General features: G+C 46.6%; 1 protein-coding gene and 1 long non-coding RNA gene across 3 annotated transcripts; one reads left to right on the forward strand and one right to left on the reverse strand.

The window, feature by feature from the left end:
* Positions 1 to 37: 37 nt before the first annotated feature.
* On the forward strand, positions 38 to 2863 carry LOC101772805. Its single transcript, XR_214916.2, has 4 exons — positions 38 to 739; positions 1461 to 1496; positions 1802 to 1875; positions 2606 to 2863. It is a non-coding gene; the product is annotated as an uncharacterized LOC101772805 (long non-coding RNA).
* Positions 2864 to 14516: 11653 nt separating this feature from the next.
* On the reverse strand, positions 14517 to 16830 carry LOC111256828. Of its 2 annotated transcripts, XM_022825546.1 has the most exons (3): positions 15436 to 16830; positions 15016 to 15318; positions 14517 to 14889 (listed from the first exon to the last, which is right to left on the reverse strand). In XM_022825546.1, the coding sequence occupies exons 1-3, from the start codon at positions 16021 to 16023 to the stop codon at positions 14647 to 14649; spliced, it is 1134 nt and encodes a 377-aa protein (XP_022681281.1). In that variant the 5' UTR covers positions 16024 to 16830; the 3' UTR covers positions 14517 to 14646. The 2 variants fall into 2 exon arrangements, with proteins under 2 accessions (XP_022681281.1, XP_022681280.1); XM_022825545.1 differs by having other exon boundaries at positions 14517 to 15318.
* Positions 16831 to 21482: the final 4652 nt, after the last annotated feature.

The raw sequence follows: 21482 nt of genomic DNA on the forward strand, positions 1-21482 counted from the left end.
CTCTGGTTGGTTCGCGAGCCTTGACCCCGAGCCGGACATGGGAGCATGCATAGAAAAGCGGCTGCGGTCACGGGCTGATGGACGAGGAGTCGAGGACGACCCTGCTGTCTGCTGCTGCTCCTGGTTCTTGCCGATTGAAGTGGAAGACTCCATGGCCGGCTTTTATTTGAGTTGTGTGGCTGCCGTTTGGAGAGAAAGGAGCAGATAGGAGAGAGGTGGGTCTGCCTGTAGATGGACTGCAACAGGGTGGGAAAATCCCCAATCCTGCACGCGCACATGAACGAGGGCCCCTGGAGGGGTCGCAGGAGGACTGGATCGGCAACGCAGCGATGAGCAAGGCCTGCGAACTCAAGCTCACATCATGGGCTCTCCTTCCCCAGGCGGCGCGGATCGGGAGTAGCCGAGTAGGGGCGGATTGGGAGCAAGGCGGATTGACGAAACTGAAGAAATGGACAGTGTTTGTTTCCTGACATCGGGCTCTTTATCGGGTCACACACGTTGACGAATGCATCTGTGGGCAGAGCACGACACGGAGGTGCCGGCGGCGCGGCGAGCAGGGACGATAGCGGAAGGGAAGGGAATGAAGAGAGAAGAGGGGGGGGATAGGGGAGAGGCTGACATGTGGGGACCACACGTCAGGTGCCACGTCGCTACACAATCAGCGTGCCATGTCAGCTCATACCGAGTGAATCTCGCGTCAAAAATTAGTTGTCTCGTCGGTGCAGGCAGAGCGGCAGAGGTGAGATTCACTAGGCTGTTTGATTAATTGCCCAGTTTGCCCGTGTCTCCCATTAGCTGCGTGTTTCAGATTTCATCCTCGATTAGGCTGGCATTAAAATGTTAGCCTAATGGTATGCTCGTATAGTCGAATGTGTAATCTGTATAGGGACACTTCCATTTCATGGTCAGGCAAGCCCTATGCCAATCACCATTATTTCTGAGTTTGTATGTGAAGTTGTTCTTAGATTAGACTCTATATGTGGACAGGTTGGCCATTCTTTACTTCAGAATTCCTTTCCCTTCTGTGCAGTTTGTTTTGATAAATGCCATGTAGATATGACAGTTCAAGCAGCACAATGTTCATTACTCATTGCAATTCCTACTACATGCATGTTCTTTATATTTAAACTTCATGCATGTTTAGACTTTGGACACCAAATATTTTCAGATATGTTTAGATTTCAGACTTTGGACCCATTGGATTCTAACAGCTGTGACTGTCAGTACTGTCTAATGAAACCTGAAATCGTACATTTTCTTTCTTGAGCAATTTGTGGCAATTCCAGGCACCAACATGCTTTATGAAGTTGTCATTTGTCCATGCACTAGTTGCTTTGCTACCTTGTCTGTGCTATGAAATCATTAGTGAACTGTTAGTTTGTTAGAGTTGGCTTCAGTCCAGTTAGATTTATGGCCACTCTTCCAGTCTAGATTATGAAAAATCCTCTTCTCTATTACAGGAAAGATGGTTGAGGCTCTGTCAATATGCTTTGCAGGTGAGCTGTATCCTCTTTCACAGTAGTTGTTTTTTTTAATTGATGATTGAGTAGAGCAATATTTTTAGTTAGATAGTAGACCAGAAATTGATGCTCAGGTGCCTGGGTGAACAAGTGCACTGAGATTGAAAGCTCTACACAATTCTAGGTGAACTTAGCATATGATGTAGATAGTGGATTTTATCTAAATGATATCACAATTTTAGTCTCATACAGCGCACCTTTTTAGCCTGATAGGAAACTCTTTGTTGTTAAATACTTAGTATACTGTTAACTTGTACCTTTTTCATGCTTCATATTTGCAGAGCAAATCTGTAGAAAATTGCTGACTGAGGATATCCAGCCTCTTGTCTGTGAGAATGGAACTGCAATGATTAAGGTCAGGAACCGTATCCATTAGCATCCTTTTATCCTCTCGCATTGCTAATAGCAGCCTTTTGTCCCTGCACATTAATCTCACAGCATCTATTGATACAGTTATACCATGATGTGCAAATATGAATGATAATTCCTCTGTATTACTGCATAATGTGAATGTCAATTCCCCTGTATTACTGGATAATGTGAATATCAATACCTCTGTATTACTGGATAATAGTCACTAACTGTTACTTGCCCAACCAGAGTGTACTGTATAAATTTCTGATTAAATGATGGTCGCTTGATCAGGTAAGGAACATGATATATAATGTTAATAATTGTTAAACCTGAAACTCTAGCCACCATGCTTGCCTTGATGCCCTGTCTCAATGCACTAAAACGGTCATGTCGTTAGCAACTAAGACTTGGAAATGCTTTAGAATATGACTGAGCATGGCAAGGATGGTATTTTTTTCTTACTGAAACAAGGACTCTAGATCTTGACCCTATGGTGATACTAACGTAATCTAAAAAAAAACTAGATAGCCATGCATACATTTTCTAAGTACCCTGATGTGATGTTATTTAGATACTATTTATTAGAATAAATGCTAATTCATTGTTGCTAATGTGTCGAGAGGCTAGAGTTTCTAGCTACCCTTCAACGTTTTCTGTTAATATTTCAAAACTGATTTCTCTACCCACTTCTTATTGATGTTTATGGCTGCAACATTGTTACATTCTTTCAGGTTCATTCAGTATGCCTAAACAAGTGGTTTTGCTGTTTCTGACCTGGAAAGGAATGAAGCTCGCATGCTTTCAGCCTCCAATCACAAGCCGTGGTCCTGTCACAGGAGAAGATGCTGGTTCCATGAGCTCATTCTTATTTAGAAAAAGTCAATTTTACTCTCCTCACCTATCCACTTTATCGCATAACCCCCTAAATAGCTCCCCTGAACTATTTCATTTGGTCCAATCTACTCCTAATTAGATTTCTCTTTTTTGTTTCTTCGTGTATGAGTTGAATTTTGAATTCAAATTTTGTAAGCATATACAAAACATGATGCCTTATGCTAGAAAATTATACTAAGAATTTTCATGGTTATTGTTATAGGTTAGGAATATTTAATAAGAAATTAATCTTAGATATGCAAAATTGTACGAAAAGTGATCATATAAAAATTCTAATATATTTTTCTAACATAGAGCATCATGTTATAAGTCAACTAACAAAATCTGAAATTAAAATTCAATTTGTACGTGAAGAAACAAAAAAGAGAAATCTAATTAGGGGTAGATTGGACCAAATGAAATAGTTGGGGGGAGTAAGTGGACAAAGTAAATAGGTGAGGGGAGTAAAACGAACTTTTTTCTTCTTATTTTGTATCTGTATTTAACTGAAGATTTGCTCAGTTTGAATGTTGAGCCTCTTTGCTTGACTGGTGTACTCATTTCTGTGCTAAACTTCTACTCAGTAAATTTTACATGTATGTATGTATGTAGATACAGAGGAGGAACTGTGATTACCCAAGCAGGCAGCTCCAAGAAAGTGGTGTGCTTTTTTTTTGAATTTTTATACACAATGGAGACGCATCCAGCCCAAACAAGTCTCGGATGAAGGCAAAATTGAAGATGTTTTCTGGCTAGATATGCCTCCAATGACCCTCATCAGAGACGTGTTTCTGCTGGATACGTCTCCGCTAACAATAATTGGAGAAGCGTTTTACCTAGATACGTCTGCAATAGCCATAATCGGAGACGCATTTTGCCTAGAAACATCTCCGATAGCCATAACCGAAGACGCGGATTGTTAAAACCCCATCTCAGATTAAACATATTGGAGACGGGGTTTTACCCATCACCAATATAACTTACATTGGATACACAAATTTGGAGATGCAGTTTTCTACCGTCTCCAATTAGCATCTAGAGCCATCTCCAATGTGGGTATTCTGATGTAGTGAGGCGTGGCTGATTTTGGACCTAGATGATCCACACAAGGTCTTGTTCGGTTGTTCAGGATTGAATCATGGAACGGATTCATTCCTGGAGGGGAATGAGTGGATCCGGTTGTATCACTCGATCATAAAGGGTTTCATTCAAGAGGTCAAGACATGGAGGATTGATTCCGAGTCGCTAAGAAGCAGGAATAGTTAAAACAAGCTGGAATAGAATCAAGGCTAGCTCTATTCCGATCTAAACTGAACAGTTATTTTGTGTTAGGTCAGATTTTAAATTGGGTCAAATCAATCTGTACGAAATAGATCTTGTTCCGGATAGTTCCGAGAGAACCGAAGGGGGCTAAATATTTTTTTAGAGTTTTAGGGCCTTGCCCCGTCTTACCCAAAAAGCAAAAGATCTTGATCGGTTTACAGTACAGTTTTATCATGGACCGAGCCATCGGCTTACAAAGAAGAACAACCCATAAAACTAGTTCTCACACTCCCATTACATGTTATTCTCTCAGGGACACACTCTGGTACTACTAAGACAGTTCGCGATGGCGGCTTCCTCCTCCCCCACACAGCACCTGTTTTTCCTGAGCTGGTAGGTCTTCTCCAGTCATGCCCCTTCCACCATTAGCTTGAGATCAATCCATTTGCCAGAATTTGTGGCAACTTCCAGATCACTCTCTTGCGATATCCACAGTTGCATGTCGGGAGGGATTTACATCCAGCTTCCAATTAGATGCATTCTTATTTAGGAAGTCAAGTAGCTTACCATCCCATTTCGATGATTTCAGGTTAGCCTCTCTCGCCTACTTGCACATAGCTTTAAAATTGAGATGTACCCGTCAAAGTTTCCTTCTTGTCTACCGAGCACAGAATTGTCCAATTATGTCCCAGCCTCACAATTCTTCCCAGCAGCTCCCCCATGTTCTTCCACGAGAAGTTCTAAAAAGACATATCATTCCTTAGTTTCCACAAGCCCCACAAGGCTGCCGAGCTAATCATATTGGTAAGCATAAATTTTTTATTACATAGCCAACGAGCTCCTATGCTCTCAAAGCCACCACCTAGTTCAATGCCTACAACCTGAGATATCAGGTTCCACATTTTGCCACATTCAAAAAATAAATGATTGCAGGTTTCCTTTTCATCACAAAACAAACAAGTATCATCCTCTACCTACACTACTAGAATCCTGAGCTTTAGCGACCAGACATTAACGACCATGCACAAATTGTGATCGTCGATCATGTTTTTTAGTTGTCACGGTAGCAAATCGTTGGAACCGACGACCAAAAAACTGGCGGTTGCTAATTTTTCCTATATGTCATCGTTGTTTTGGGTTGGTTGCCCTGGACTAACAAGAAAACACAACTATTAGCACCATAGTGCGCCGCCGGTTCCCAACATTCTCTCGATCCTTCCCCGTAAGCCTTTCCATCCTAGCAACTCCTCTACACAATCGCTGCCTGATCCATATCATCCCGCACAATAATAGCGGTTCCCATCTCCCTCTTGCCACTAATCCCTGTGCCGTTGTGCTTGTCGCCGGAGCCGCCGTCCCACCGCGATCTGACAGAGCATCGTTCGCAGATGCACTTGGTGCATTCTAGCCTCCTCACCACTGCGCCAGAATCCATATACCTGCAAAGGCTGCAACCTTGATTTGGCTGTCACTCCCATTGCGGGGAACAAATCGGCAGCTCCAGCCGGCAGCACAACAGCACAAGCACATCGGCAGCCTCAGTGTTGTGCATGCGGCAACACAAGCACATCACAAGAGGGGCGGCGATGATCTCTCTTGCGCTGGACGTGGAATTGCGATGTTGATCAATGGCACACCACCTTGTTTTCTGGATGGTACATTGGTAATCAGTATTCTTCCGGATCAACTTTCTTGGATTTTGCTAACATAGAAAATTAGTTGAACGGATGATTTGATATACTTTCCTGTAGATCAAACATGTGGACCCACATGATCTTGAGGATTAATGAATTAAGTGTGCACTTTTTTCTCTTCTACATCTAGATGGTAATTTTGATTTTTTGGAATTAGTGTACCTGAATATACTTAATAAAGATTCATATATTGTATCAGCCTGAAGTTATTTGGTGTACTCATTTACATGTGTGCGGAAGTTTACATAGCAGTTTTTTTTATTCTTGTCTTCCTTTTGCTCAATTTGTACTATCTTTGTTCAGGTTTAAAAAGACAAATAAAACAGAACAACAAGAGACGGCAAAGTTTCAGCTCACCTTCACATGTAAATTAACTTCTGCCTTTTCAATATTATGGATGTCAGTGAGCTTTCAAGAGAGAGAAAAGAAGACTAGTTATGTTTCTTCAAATATATTTTTCCAGAGCAACTTATCCTTGATGTAGCATTGCTTTTTTCGTGATCGGAGGCTTGTCACTTCTTATTTAGTTATGGATGCAAATTAAGGCTTCAAGAACTGAAATTATGATGATGATATTTTTTTTCTAAGACTAGCCTGTTAGTCTAAGCCTCAGTGTGGGTCAGTAGTTTTAGCTGTCCAGTCTTTCCATTCACTCAGAGTCTTGCCTAGAGATCAGTACTGTAATGATCAATCCTTTTATTAATTGGCCCTGATCTCATCTCTTGTACCAGCACACCACTTTTAAGTAATTTTCTATATTTTCGTTACGAGGTTCAGTGCTTAATATAACTTTTTTCTCTTGTGCTGATAGAACACTTTTAAGTAATTGAAATGGCTGCTGTTTGTGCAGGTTCTCACTATGCAACGGAGCAGGTATGGAAATCTAACGCCTGCAGCATTGGCTAGGTCACAATATATAAGTCATGGACCGCTTCATCAACAAACTGCAAGGTGCGTCTATGCAAATATCAGTAGTGGTACACCAATCCACAACAGCACTGATGAAGAAACCAATAGTGCCGGTGCTTCCATCAAGAAAGCTACTACTTTCAGCAACTGTTTCCGAGTACCAGAAGCTAAATGATTTTACAGCTACGTTATCCTAATATTATTAGTTCTACCATGAGGATGGATGTCTCAAGTGTTTACATAATATGTGGTTTCCAGTTACCCAACTTAGCTCCAGATTCCTACGGATGACCCAAAACATGGAGATGCACGAGATACTCTATTTGATAGGATGGCGAATGCAAAGAAGTCCAAAGGTGCAAATTTGGCTTGTTTTGCAGATGCTAGTGATGACTCAGAAGATGAAGATGGGATGGATGAATAGTTTGAATGGAACAAGAGGGAAAAGGAGTGGTTAAGTGAGACTTGAACCCTAGCAAACAGACTAGAAAATCCATCGTTAATTCATTTTTTCTCATTAATTGCTTCTGTCCTGCAGGTAGAAACCAAGATGCTCTTGATCGAAGTAGGTCGCATGCTGGAAGGTGGAATGATGACAGAGCTATCAATCATGATAGGCTACATACTGGAAGGAGCAGTGATGAAGACAGGGTTGTCGATCAAGGTAGGACGCACGCTGCAAGGAGTTACATTCCTCATATTCCTCAATATTCAATGCATTATGGTATGGAAAATTACTTACACCAACAACACAGAGATGAGCACTACTTTTTTTTTTCCTTTCTTTGTTTTTATCCTTCAGCGATCATATCTTCATATTACACTAGTTGTTTGACACATATGCAGGACAAGTTTGAAAATGCAGATCGAAACATTGAAATTGATGTCTACAAAGATGAGATCATGGAGCATGCTAGAGATCTATGGAACAATTGTCATGGAGACTTGAACCAGCATTTTGTTAAGCCAGCAAGGAATATGCATCATGCTATTAAGAACTGTCCTAAGGAGATCCCAAAATCTGATTGGGAGTGGCTTGTCAAGGAACATTTCCATACCAAGGAGTTCATAGTATGTGTTAATCATGTCTCTTATATAACAATAACTTGTTTGGTTTACATGTGACACCTTGTGATTACCCTGAGCAATGTAATTTCATCAAACTGTAGGCAAAGAGCATGAGAAACTCCGGAAATAGATCCAACTTAAAAATTCTTCATCAAAGTGGAAGCAAACCATACAAAGAGATCATCTGGGACAATATATATATAGACTATACAAACTATTGTTCACTACTTTTTCACATGTCAACTTCCATTACATATGTTCCAATAATGTTCTATCAATAATAGGGTGGCAACAAAAACAATCCTCCAACTTTGGACACCTTATTTTCTATCACTCACAGGAAGGGTAGAACTTTTGTAGATTCTGAAGCCTCCAGCAAACATGTAAGTTTCTAGTTTCAAATGGATGCTTTCTTGTTCTGTGTTACCTCACGATTGTGACATGTTGGTACAAGCCTCTAATTTAGATTGCTTTTGTTCCTAGGCACAAATTCAGAGCAAAAGTTGTTGAACCCTTCTCTTTCTAATGTGGACTTGCGGACAAGTGCTTCCCAACGAAAAGACGTCACCATGTAGTTGGTCATGGTGGTGGAATAAAAGCAAGAGACTTGAGAAGTCTATCTGTTACCAAGACTGAACTGATAAAAAAACTAGCACAATCTGAGCAAGCAAGAGAGGCACTTCAACAAGATAATCAAGTCCATGAAGAAAATTGAAAGGTTAACAATCGTATGAGCCGAATGGAAGAAGAATGGGTACAGATGAAGAAGCATATGAGTGCTAGCCAACATGACTCACCAGGATCAACGGTAAGCATGTTCACTTAAAAATATCATTTATTCCAAATTTCTTTCCTTTGTTTGGGTGCTGATATGAAACTTACGTACTGTAGGGAACAAGATATCATGATGGATATTAGAAGCAGGACAAGTGAATGGTTCATGAGGATGTCACCGTTGCATGAATATGCATGTGCTTTTGCTTCTAGTCTTTTTAACGGGATGGGCCTTAAGTTAGCCTGTGTTAGTTTCATGTCTTGGTTTGTTTCTTCTCCATCTCAAAGAAACATCTTGAAGTACTGTGATGTTGAACTATGTTTGTCGATGCAAATTAATTATTTTATATGAATTCTCCTGTTATCAAAATATATATCATTTTTCTACATGGTGCAAAGTGGTGGTTAACTCCCCACAAGTAGCCGATGTGAAAATATTAGCCATAACAGTGTGGTTGTTAATGTTGTGTAACTTGTCATTAATGCTATGTATACCTAGTGAATTGTTGTTAACAACAACAAAATTGTGGTCGTTATTACTAAGAACTAGTCGTTGATCCCTCATGCAACGTGGCGTAATAATAAAAATTGTGGTCGTTATTATTAGGAATGTGGTCGTTGCTAGTAAAGCATCAATGACCACACATTGTGCCATCATTTAAAAGGTAACGATGGGAAATTGTATGCGGTCGTTAATAGTATTAACGACGGAGCTTTTAACGACCATGGACGACGATATTTTTGTGGTTGTTAATAACTTTTAACGACCACATATCCCATCGTTAATACCCCTTCCTCTTGTAGTGCTAGCTCTCGCTACTACCGAACGAGCTATCCGAGACGGTCTATCCCAAACGATTTTAGGTAAACTGGCGGTGATGTAGTGGTTCTACAGTAAATGGAGCTGTGAGACATCAAAACCAGCGGTGATGAATAGCTATCACCGTCGACTCGTATTATAAACCGGCGGTGATGGTATTCTTGGACCTGAAATTTTTATCAAATCTGATTTGGACGGAGCACCTCGCGTCCGTCCACCCCCCTCCCCTCCCCCCCGGCCCCCCGCCCCCCCTTCTCCCCGCTCCCCTTCTTCATCCCTTCTCTCCGCACACAAGACCCGGCCGGCCCCTGTCGGTGTTTTATACCTGGCAACCTACCGAGGGGTATTCCGAGGTAGTAGATTGGTTGGTGGGGGATCGTCGGACCTGGAACTCGAAGGTAAAAGCGAGGACACAAGATACGTATTTATACAGGTTCGGGCAGCCAGAGTAGCGTAATACCCTACGTCCTGTTTGGGGTGTTGTATATTGCGCCTTGAGCTTGGGTGTTATTTGGTGTGGAGAATTTGGTCTTGTGTTGTGGTTCTATGAGGTCTTCGCCTATCAATCTAGTGACCCCTGCCCTCCTTTATATATTCCAAGGGGCGGAACTACTAGTCGGTTACAAGGAGTCCTAGCAGGATTACATGGTATGAGTTCTAGTAGGATTACAGAGGAATCCTAGTAGGATTCCGTCTTCTTCCTTCCTTGTGGGTACTGGGGATCTATCCTCGACAAGGCCTCTAGCACTTCATAGTCGAATGCAGTAGCCTTTGAATACTTTTCAGATCCTCGCCGAGTAGTTTTGGTGCTCTTCGAGTACTTTGTCTAGCTAAATCTTCAAAGTTCTTCAAAACTGCCATGAGGCTATGGTGTGCTCAAGCCCTTGATCATCTTGATTTTGTAATCTTCATCTTTGGAATGTGATATGGAGGGTGGCGAAAGTCGCACTCTATGGAGTAGCCCTCGAGCCTTAGGTTGAATTGAAGAATCTGAGGGTCAATAAAATCTTGAATCTTATTCTTTTATCTTGAAAAAATCAACTGTTAGGTGTAACTTATCAGACCCCCTTGGAATAATTAAATAATCAATTTAAGGGTCTAGAGAGCTTTAGTCTTCATGCCAACATCATCTGAGTAGTTTTGCAGCGTCCAGCCCCCGGGCTTATGTGCCAGGTGAGCCGTAGAAGCCACGTTGAGTAGCTATTTGGTGTTTAGCCCCCGAGCTTGGAAGCTAGCTTAGAAATTAGAGATATTCCGAGTAGTAATTGGCACTTAGCCCACGAGTCTGGGAGCTAGCGGAGCCATTGAAGGTACGCTGAGCGTTCTAGAGAGTCGTCGCCGAAGCTTGACCTACAAAAAGATATGCATACATTATGTAGCATATTTGTAGAATTTTGAAGATACTATCAAAATTTATTCAGTAATGAATGTAAATGTTGTGTGTCATGCTCTTGTTTCAGCCATATTTCTCCCGAGTAGTTAGCATGTTATGTTTAGGCTCTCAGTCCCTATTTAGCCATTGCCACTATGTGTGAGATTTTTATCTTGTGTACGCATACTGGCACTGCTGCTAAGGAGATCTTTGTCTCACATCCTAGCGTTTAGGCATGACAGAAGATTTGAAGCTTTCACGAATTAGGGCGTGTTCTGCTCGAGTAGATTAATAACCGCTAAGGGAAGACATTTAAAATAAGTAGTCGGCATTGCGACAAAAAGACTGCGCGATTGTGCGTAAAGTAGTCATTGAGACTTTTTTGCCTTTTTGGTGAGGAGAGCACGTGTTGCCGCGCAAAAGGATTTATGCCTCCTTAGGGTGTAAGCGTTGTGAGCCTCAAGCACTTAGTGCACCAAACTTCTTGGCAGAGCCTCCTAATTCGGTGTACCAAGCCTGTGGTGGTGCCTCCAGAACTCAGTGCACAAAACCCGTGGCTATAGCCTCCATAATTCGATGTACCAAGTCCATGGTTGTCGGTCAACATGCCGCAAGAGTAGTCGGCAAAGTGTAGCTCTGAAGGGCAATTCCCGTCGAGAGGCATACACAAATAAGTACTCAGCGTGTTGCCCTGCAAGCGGAAAACAAGCCAAAAAAATTATATAACATAATTAAAAAAGTAACTTAGCTTGATTCATGAACGATTGTCGATGAAGCTGTGGCAGTTGTCGTGAAGCCGTGATGGTTGGTGATGAAGTTGACTAGTCGGAGTCGATTCCGACTACTTATCGATAGTGTGAGGCCCACCCTTGACTTAGTTTTCTAGTCTAGATAAGTAGTTGAAGTAGTCGTTAGCGAGCCGGCGGAGACATCTTGCTCTTGCAGAATTAGTCGATTGCATCATCAGAGATTTGTTGGTGTTGCCCTGCAAGCTGAAGTCCTTCTGGTAGCTTTTTTGGTGTGCGCATAGTTGAATACACCATTGATTTTCAGCGCCAGAGGGAACATCTGTAGCTGTTTCTTTATTTTGATGCTTGGCGTGCTTTTCCATCTTTGATCAACAAAGCTGGTCTCCGTTTTGGACTCGACTAAGCAAATTGATTCCCTGTAGGATTCCGTCTTGACGCCGTCCAATTCTATTCCATCTTGATCTTGATGCTTAGAGACGATCAGCGGCAGCTAAATTGCTCCACTCCACACTCCGTTTCGAATTCCAATTCGGCGACAACAGATGCTAGCTCGGAATTAGCCTGTCCGGCGACTTCACCTCGGACTTCGACGCAGTTGCACACCGAGTCGTCGATTGGATGGGAGAATGCTCCATGTGAATTTTCTGTTTTGTAATTTGATTTCATGCAAGTCACAGGCGTCAATTGCGTCTTTGAATGTGGACATTAGCTTTAGATTTAAACTGTTGTTGTTCTTATCGCTTGCTTTGCATATCATATCGAAGTCGCCTAGGAGTAGCCATTGGGAGCCGCTGGGGGCTTTAGGGACCGTATTTGGGTGAGGAAATCCAGTTTCCTCCTCGCACTGGTTGGGCCGTAGACAACCGATATGAGGAACTTGTTGAAAGTTTCTAGCACCATGACCTCCGCCGGGATGTGAAACTCTCCTAAATTAACATTGTCCAACCTGACGTGATTGGAGTTCCACAGGAGCATCATGCCACCGTTTGAGCCACTGAGACCCCCTGCTGGTTTGAACACATACTCGTCCAGCCTATACCCTCCCAAGTATGTCGCCATGTATATGTCTATTTCATTTAATTTTGTTTCCTGGAGGCATGCTATGTGGCAGGATGTGCCATTAATTGTTTCACGAATAGTGTCCCTCCTCGCTCTCTGATTGAGCCCTCTCACATTCCAACGTAGGATTTCAAGGTTGTAGCTTGTCATTAGAGTCATTGGGCAAGCTCGCTAGAATGTGTGTGCCTGTCTTGCAGCGCTGGTGACTGGCTAGCACATATAAAAGCTAAGCGGCTAGAGCAGCGCGTTGGGGACCGCCCCACAACGCGCCCTGAACGAAGCTGGCGCGAACCTCTCCTCGACATCGACGCTGACCTCGTCATTTTACTCTTTTACGAAGCTAAAAATTAACCGAAGCTAACTAGTACGAAGATGCCCATTCTGCGATTTTGCAGGCGAAGGTTCCCAAAGTTGAAGCCCCCACGGAACCCCCGGCGACTTGACTTCGGGGAGGTCCTGTGACCAAAACTTGAGGTTAGCTGACTTCGACCAATGAAGGCGGAAAGCATACGGAAGCATGCTTAGTCCCGACGAAGCTAACGAGTAGGGAAGGAAGGGATCAAGACAGCCCTAGGACCACATTACTGTGGGTCAATTTTGTAATAAGAATCTTGGAGAGGGTTAGAAATGTAATCCCACTTTGAAAGCGACATCTTGAGTAGGGGTTAAGTTACTGTCTTGTACGAGATATGCCCATGATGTAGTTGTTGGGTATGAGTATAATAGGAATGCGGAAATGTAACTTTATGGCCCTATAAAGGGAGGTGAACCGTCCCCCCTAAAATGGGCACTATTCATTGATAGGATAGCTACTGTTACGCTTACTCAAGTTGTCATTGTCTTCGTTCATTATTTTACCTTGCCTAATGTTTGGACGAGCCCCAACATCCAACTTGACGTGATTGGAGTTCCACTGGAGCATCATGCTGCCTTTCGAGCCACTGAGACCCCTGCTGGTTTGAACACATACTCGTCCAGCCTATACCCTCTCAAGTATGTCGCCGTGTATCTATCTATTTCATTTAATTTTGTTTCCTGAAGGCATGCTATGTGGCAAGATGTGCCATTAATCGTTTCACGAATAGTGTCCCTCCTCGCTCTCTGATTGAGCCCTCTCACATTCCAACGTAGGATTTCAAGGTTGCAGCTTGTCATTGGAGTCATTGGGCAAGCTCGCTAGAATGTGTGTGCCTGTCTTGCAGCGCTGGTGACTGGCTAGCACATGTAAAAGCTGAGCGGCTAGAGCAGCGCCTTGCATCCTGGGGCTGAGACGAACTGGACCGTCTGGGCAGCGACGGTCTCACCGTGGTGCTCCGTATGGCATCGTACTCACACTGTGTCGGCGGCGATTGTCACGGTAGTGCTGGACGTGTCCTTGCATTTGTATGTGCTTGTCCCGTGCGCCATCAAGGATGGTGCTCTTGGCGGCTGGACCTCCGTACGCCACTCTTGTGGCCCGTTTGGCTCCAACCTGTTAAAGTTTAACACCCGTCACATCGGATATTTGGATGCTAATTAGAAGTATTAAATATAGACTAATTACAAAACTAATTGCACAGTTAGAGTGTAATTCGCGAGACGAATCTATTAAGCCTAATTAGACGAATCTATTAAACTAATTGCACAGTCTGATCTGCCACTGCACCAGCGCGCCCAGCAGCCCCGCCCGCGCCGTCAGCGGGGGCACGGACGCCCACCGCACCGGCTCGTACGCGCGCTTTGCCGCCGGCGTCATGGGGTGCCAGCCGTCTCCGGCCAGCATCACGCGGCGGCCCCTCGATGACGCGCCCGGCGCCAGGCCCTGCCAGAGCCACCGGTCCACGAGAGGTGTCAACACAGCGCCCTCGGGCGTGCACAAGGACTTGCGCGTGCGCTTCAGCCGCAGCGGGCCGACCGCTTCCCAGTAGCAACGACGAAGCGTGCTGGAGGAGTACTCTGGTGGTGACGGCAGCCTGAATTCCCGCCATCAGCAGAACACACACACCCGCATACCATGCCGTTTATTGTCATCATCAACATATGCAGTAGCAGAAACAAAACCAGCAGGGATGAATAATCAGATTGAAATAGAACGGCAGGGTTCAGTTTTTTCCTTAGGAAAGCATTGCAGTTGCATACACAAGCACTGGGTGGAAATGGACTGCAGCAGCTACTGGGCACGCTTGCTGCAACACCCTGAACATCACAAGGTTCAGATAACATAGCAAAAGGTGCGCCTCTGGTTAGCTGGCGGCGGCAACGTTCGGGCGGCTGCCTGAACTGACTCTGTCTGTAGGTTGTCGCTGGCATCCTGGAAGTCGTCGATGGCTTCGCCTGCAATCGCCGCCATTGCTTCATCAAGGTCGTCAGCGCCCGGCTCTTCCAGGTTGAAGATGACCGTCAGAGCAGCGATGATGTCCTGAGGAAGGGGTCCCCGGAACATCTTCAAGAAGTCCTGCAGAATCCCCTCAATTGGCATCATATCATCCGTGATCAGACCCAATTTGCGGCACAGATTGTGCTGTGCCCGCTGAACCGCTGGCATTGGAGGGCAGGACGACAATCTAGCGCTTCGACGTACCGTGGACATGTCAAATACTCGGCGAGGACGACGGCGCTTGGTTGGTTCTGTGGGTGCCGGTGGGTTCTCCTGGTTCTCCAGGCTGTTGTCCTCCGTGTTCTCCCGCACTGGCACCACGTTGTCGGGGACGACGTGGTCAGGCTTGGTGAAGAGGACGTCGAGGATGTTGCTGTTGGCCGGGCTGTCCTGCACCCCTTCTTGTTGTGCGGCCTGTAGTGCTGCATTGGAGTTGCTGAAGTCTTCACCATCTTGGCTGTGCACGGGCTCTTCCCCACCTGCTTCACCTGTAAGGTTCTGCTCAATCTGCGCCGCATGAAACAGATCAGGAAAGATATTGTTCAGTTCATTGCTATGTGAAGAAAGCATAATTGGAGAAGGTGGAGAGAAGAGCGGCTGATCCTCTTGTGTCGCCGTTGCCACCTGCAAGTTGTGGAGCGCGGCATCAACCTCCTGGACCGTGCAGTCCTCATGAGGCCGCGTCAAGTCGCCCAGGATTCGTGGGAATGCACCCTTCACCTTGACCATCGGTACCTCCTTGCACCCGGACTTGGTTCCCGCAGCACCGGACCAGGCTTCATCCTCCTCTTGCAGCAAGTGAAACTTGTCACCAAGCACCACCGCTTTGTCAATGTAGTCGGCGAGTTGCGCGTGAAGGGAGGCCAGCTTGCCGTCCGGCGTCCCCTGTTGCCTGCAGAGGAAGTTTTTGGCTGCCTCCTGAATCGTGGCTGCCTGGTTAGCAAAGAGAAATCGGAGTTCGATTGCCTTCCTGTCGCGGAGTGCGCCGAGTTGGAGGAGTTGCTGTGGGGTGACCGCCGCGTTCTGGACAGGCACAGCCGCCGCGAGTCGGTGACGCTCTCCATGGCTACTGCTCGCCGCGCCCCATGCTGTGCCTGGGCGAGCGTTCCCGCTCGCGGTAGCCTTCCCCGCCATGGCCGTCCGCGTGCTTGCTCGCTTCGTGTTCGCGGCGGGCGCGGTCGCCGCCGTGGTGGTCCCGGTCATTGTCGTCATCCTTCCGTCGCCGCCAGGATTCGCCTTTGCTCGGGTGGTCGTTGTTGTAGCCCCGACGTTGGCGTTCCCTGGCGTCCCTGTCGTCGCGCCGTGGGTCTTCCCTTGCAGATTCGCTCCGGCATGGCGCGAATGGTCCGGGCATGGTGGCGAGAAAGAGCGCGCCGCGCGCTCGACAGCCCGGCGCGGCGTTGTCTCCCCGTCGATGTAGCCAAGGCAGCCGTCGGATCGCCGGAGTGCAGGAGGTCCGGTCGTCGAGGTTTACGGACGCCAGCATGTAATCTTGAATCTCTTCCAGATGAACGATGACGCAGTGCTTCACCCCACTTTGCCAGCGCTCTGGCGGCGTGGTTGATACAAGCACTGCCTCTAGGCGAGCGTCCCGCGCACGGCCAGTGAAGGTCAGCCACACGCATTTGGGGATGGAGCTCGGATTGGCCATCCACGCCCACAGGTTGATTGTCTTGGTCTCCTCCGGCTGGTCGAGGTTGGTGTCAATCCCCTCGAGAGCGCAGTTGCTGCCAATGATCCGCTCAGCGATGTTTGTCCTCCAGGCGTGCATAGGCACGCGGTCGAGGCAGAGGCGGACGCGGAACAGCAGCGCAGCGCCTTCGGCATCCTGGAGGCTCCACCACTTGGTGAAGAACACCTCCACCCCGGTGGCCGCAGCTTTGCCCTTCTGAAGAGCCGCCGAGCAGTGGTGGCCAAACTTGAATTTGATCAGGAAAGCTTCTGGGAAATGGCGAGAGACAGATACCTCACCAGGCGCAGCTTGAACTCCTCCCTGATGGCCTTCTCCACGTCCCTTGGTTGGACTGCCTGTAGCAAATGAGCCAAAATTTACCTTCTTTGAGCTTAAGTGAAGTCATTAGAGCTTAATGGAACCAATGAACAGCTTTGCACCCAAGTAAAATGACCCCTTTTGCCCCTCACAAGCTAAGCACGTGTTCAAGCCATAACTCAAATTTTTTGCTCAAAAACTTAAAAATTTGCCCACCTAAGAGTTGTATAACTCACAAATTCTAACAACTTTTGTAATTAGCTTTTTGCTTGAAACTGATCAGAAAAGGGTCAAAATATCGAATTACAAATCTGGGCCGAAAGGTGCAGATCAAATAAAGCCAGAACTTTGGAGCCCTTTTTCTCAATTTTTCGAATGTATGCTCACGACAAACCTTTTATGAAAGTTTTAGTTCTACGAGTCCTTAACAACTTTGATTTTTGGGCTTAGGCCAAAATCTGCACAAAAGGTTTTCAAAAATGAGGTCAAACGCAGCTAAACTGGTCAACACTGTCAAAAATGGCTGAAGTGTTCAAGTCTGAAAGTTTCGGACTTTGCCAAACTTTGAAGCGTTTTATCTTCAATTCGGCTTCGAATTTGAAATCAAGACAATTACAAGAATTGAACTTAGATCCTAGGCCTACAACTTTTGTAAAGGGAGTAGGGGTTGTGCAGTTCAAAAATCTGGAGAAGATCGCGCTCGAAGATTGCCCTATCGTCCGATCCCGCAAATCCCGCACCAGAGCTCACGCCGAGCACGCGTGCGCCGCGCTCCCCTCGTCGGCCGCCCCATGGCACGTGCTCCTCGTCGCTGCCCCGTCGAGTTGCCCCCTGCCGCTGCTCTATCCGCACGCGCCCTGCGACGCTCTGGCACGCCACCGCCGCCGTGCCCGCTAACGCACGCCCGAGACAAGACGCCACAGCTCCTCGGCCTCGCCTGCAGCACCCTGATGGAGCCGTTCACCCGTGCACGCCTGCTTCGCCTGCGGCGCCCGCCTGCAAGCACGCCCGCCAAGTCGCCTCCCCTATCCGCCAATGGTGCCCGCCGTGGCCGATCCACCCCGCAGCAGCGTACTAGCGCCCCATCCTCCAAACCACCCTCCTCAAGTCTCCTGCCTCCTTTCCAAGCCCCAGTGCCCTCCAACAGAAAGTTCTTGCCCCAAACCGGCAGCTCGAGAGGTTCCCGTTCCCCGACGAAATCTGGCCAGCTCCCTCCGCCTCTGTCTAATAGCCCACGCCTAAGGCTCCTCCACTTCCTCAGCCACACCCTCGGACACTCCTCGTCGCCTGCCATCCACCCCATCGCCCGGAATCCCACTTTCCCCAACTCCAGGAACTCCACCCGCCACCCCCACTGCCTCACCGCGGAACACCATCTTCCAGTCATCCTTGTCGTCAACCAACCACTCAAACGGAACCGCGGTAAGACACTGATCATCATGCTCGCGCTCGATTTCCTCTGGGGTCAACTTTCCGCGCTCGTTCCCGCTCATTTCGACGGCGTTCCTCGCCGCCCGCGGAGCCCCTTCTGCGCCGCCCCGATCCGCGTCTCTGGACCTGCTCCTGGGAGCCGTTGGCCCTGCTGCGCAGCCCCTCCTCGCCCCCAAGCCGCCCCGCTGCCCTCCCCCTACCGCCGCTGGCCCAATCTCGAACGCCGGCCAAGCCTGTCTGTTTTGCTGTGCTGTGCGTTCTGTTCCAGAGGAAGAAGAAGGCTAGGGGTCTAGTTGCGAGTGGAAAAGAAAGTCAGGGGGTTATGGGGAAAATCGTGGGATTTATGTTTGAGGTGGGTTTTTGTCCAGGGGTGTAGGCACAAGATCCAGGGGCCTCTACGCATTTAACCCATAGACTGGAGGGCTAGATTGGAAGATTGCCTCGGTTTTCTTTTTTTTCCTAGATCTAAAAAGGCTGAAAGTTTAAAAAGGCATAGAAAAGTGTAGAAAAATGATAAAAATGCAAGATAAATTTTGTTAAACTCAATATTCTGTGTAGTTTCATATAAAAATAAGTTTACACCTGTCTCTGTTAGAATTAATGTTATATGATTTAATCCTTGTTTAAGCTAGTTTAAATCATAGCAAATCACAGAAAAATGCTAAAAAGGTAAATCCAACTCTCAAGTGTTTGTTTCAGAGAATAAAAGCTTAGAAAAATGGTTTAGAGCCTAGCTTAGACATTTAAGTTACTGTTTTAGTTTATTAATTGAAATCTACGGGTAGATTTTTCTTTTTGCATAATGATAAATCCAGAGATGATAAAAATATGAAACCACTTGGAATAATTCAGGAATGAGGTGTAGTTCACAGGAAAATTATGAGACTTGGTTTGAAAGTTAATGAAAACCTCTTTCCTTTTTAGAGAAAGATAAAAAGGAATAATATATGAAATGCCTTTCAGACTCTTGGTTTTGCATGTTGAATCATTTGCACCTGCATTTCATGTAGAAGTTAACATCGCCGACGGTACATACGAGCTGCACCCGACACCCGAAGAGGAAGCTGTAGCGGATCTACACCACGCCGAAGTCGAGCCCGTGCTAGAGCAAGCCGAGGACCAGTTCGGTAACTCCGAGTGTGAAGGCAAGCCCCGGAGCATAAATTCCTATGTTTAAATACTTGCAATATATTGGTTGTTTTGATTATGCATTTACGTTTATAGGAATTGATTGAAACCATAGATGCATGAATATAGTGCCCCTTGATCTGAACACTAGTATAAGAAGTCGAGTAGTTGCAATGATAAATAGGACTCGGTAAAAGTCGAGTGATTTCCTGTCACTCGCGAGTTATAGGAGTTGAATGATTTTCTTTTTGTTTCAACTATAAGGATGATGGACGGGGCCGGGCTTATGTTGGTACTCGGTGGTTGCTCCGTCTGTCTACTTGAAATTTGGACTAAGGTCGAAAGGTGATGGTGTTCGTGATCAAGTATTTGAAAGTACTAATCTCATACCTAGTATGGGATGGGGAAGCCTAGTACCTGATTGAACTGGGACATGGCTTATACCCCTGCTGTCCTTGGAACGTCGTTCCCATGGTGCATCATGTGGGTGCAATGGTGGTCATAGTACGGTAGAGACCGAGACTGTGGAGCATTGCATGCCAAAGGAAGTTTGGACCTGACACGTACCTAGGGATCGATGGGGACAGCTGACAAGTGAAGTGACCCTTCGTGGTGTGCGGATGTCGTGGGATTAGGTTCGCCATGCATGGTTAATAAATTCGAATCGATTCGTCTGCCTCTCACAGTGTGGGACTACTTGATCGCTATGCTACACTGAGTAAGAATGAAAGATGATGATGATATAATATTGTTACTTGTTATTAATTGCTTGGAAAACTATGCTTGTTTAGTATAGTTGCTAACTTAGAATGATAAACAACAGTAGAACTGGTGGCTAAAATGTTGAAAGTAAGGACCTACACTAGTCGCTTTTGGCAAAACAAAACCCAGAGCCAAAAAGCTTACATGTCTAGGTGTTAGTGGATTAGTACCACAGGTCGGTTAAGTCTTGTTGAGCATAGTTGCTCAGCCTTGTTTGTGGCACCTCTTTTCAGGTGAGGATGATGTTTCTGAGTTCGCTGCTAGTTCTGCTTGGTCTACCCAGCTCCCTCCGGGTTGGACGGTCGAGTGGGATCCCTCCTCGGACGGCGAGGACAGGGGTCAGTGATGTCATGATCGGCTTCTTCATGATATCGTGCATCGACGTTTAGTTTCCGTTCGTTTTATTTCCGCTGCTTGAACACTCTACAAACTATGTTTGAATTTCTGAACTTTATGTTGTAATAAATCGATGCACTTTGTTTAATCTGGATGGACTGTTGTAATCTCTGTAACCACTCACCATCGTGTGAGTTTTGCTTTCTCGATCCTGCGTTACGTGGTTTTATCGGAGGAAATCCGACGGACGACCAAGTTGACTTGTTTAAAGTACATGATCGCGTTTAGGCGACTTAAGTGTGCTTTAGCCAAGTTAATTTAGGCGGTTCCGCCACACTGCCCCTGCCCACGGACCGCCCAGGTGACGGCCGCCATGGAGTCCCACTCCTTGAGGTCTGCATCGATGGCTCCAGTGGATTGAATGAGGCAGTCGATCTGCTCGGGCCTCGTCGCTGGATCCCCGAGACGTGACATGGCCACCGAGGGGTTTGACGGCGGCGGCGGCGGCGGCGGTAGCACGGACAAGGACCTGCGGCTTCTGCTTGCTGCGTGTGCCGGTGGGCGGGTTGCCTGCCGGTGGGTTGGAGAAGAGGCATTGGAGCGGCTAGATTCCTTGCAGGTTGCAGCGTGTGTCGGTGGACGGGTTGCCTACCGGCGGGCTGGAGAAGAGGTGTTGGAGTGGTGAGCTTCCTTGCAGTCACGGGCGCGGTGTCCGGAACGGTAGCAGGCGTAGCAGCGGACGGGGTCGCAGCAGCCGAAGGCGCGGTGGTCGGAGGCGAGATAGGTGAAGTAGCGGCCGTCGGTTTTGTTTTTGAAGCTGCGAAGGCTCTGGGTGAGGCGCTGTCATGGAGGCGTAGGCGGTTGAACTTGGCTCGCCGCATAACGTCTTCAGGAGTCATTGCGGCTGCCTTGCGCCGCGTTTTTGTCATCTCAGCTCGGGATGCGCTGCCGGAGTGGAGGTGGGTGGGCGGAGCTGCACCGCGGTGGAGCCTGTAGTAAATGCGCCGGCCTGGATTGAATGCTG

The sequence above is a fragment of the Setaria italica genome, chromosome III (genome assembly GCF_000263155.2).
Source record: "Setaria italica strain Yugu1 chromosome III, Setaria_italica_v2.0, whole genome shotgun sequence".
Taxonomy (NCBI): Eukaryota; Viridiplantae; Streptophyta; class Magnoliopsida; order Poales; family Poaceae; genus Setaria; species Setaria italica.

Excerpts from the sequence above, each read along its gene's own strand:
- LOC111256828 (XM_022825545.1), bottom strand. The coding sequence starts at position 16,023 with ATGACGACAATGACCGGGACCACCACGGCGGCGACCGCGCCCGCCGCG. Across the intron at positions 15,319-15,435 it reads CCGCGCTCCACAACTTGCAG|ATTGAGCAGAACCTTACAGG; the intron begins GTGGCAACGGCG and ends CATGCGGCGCAG.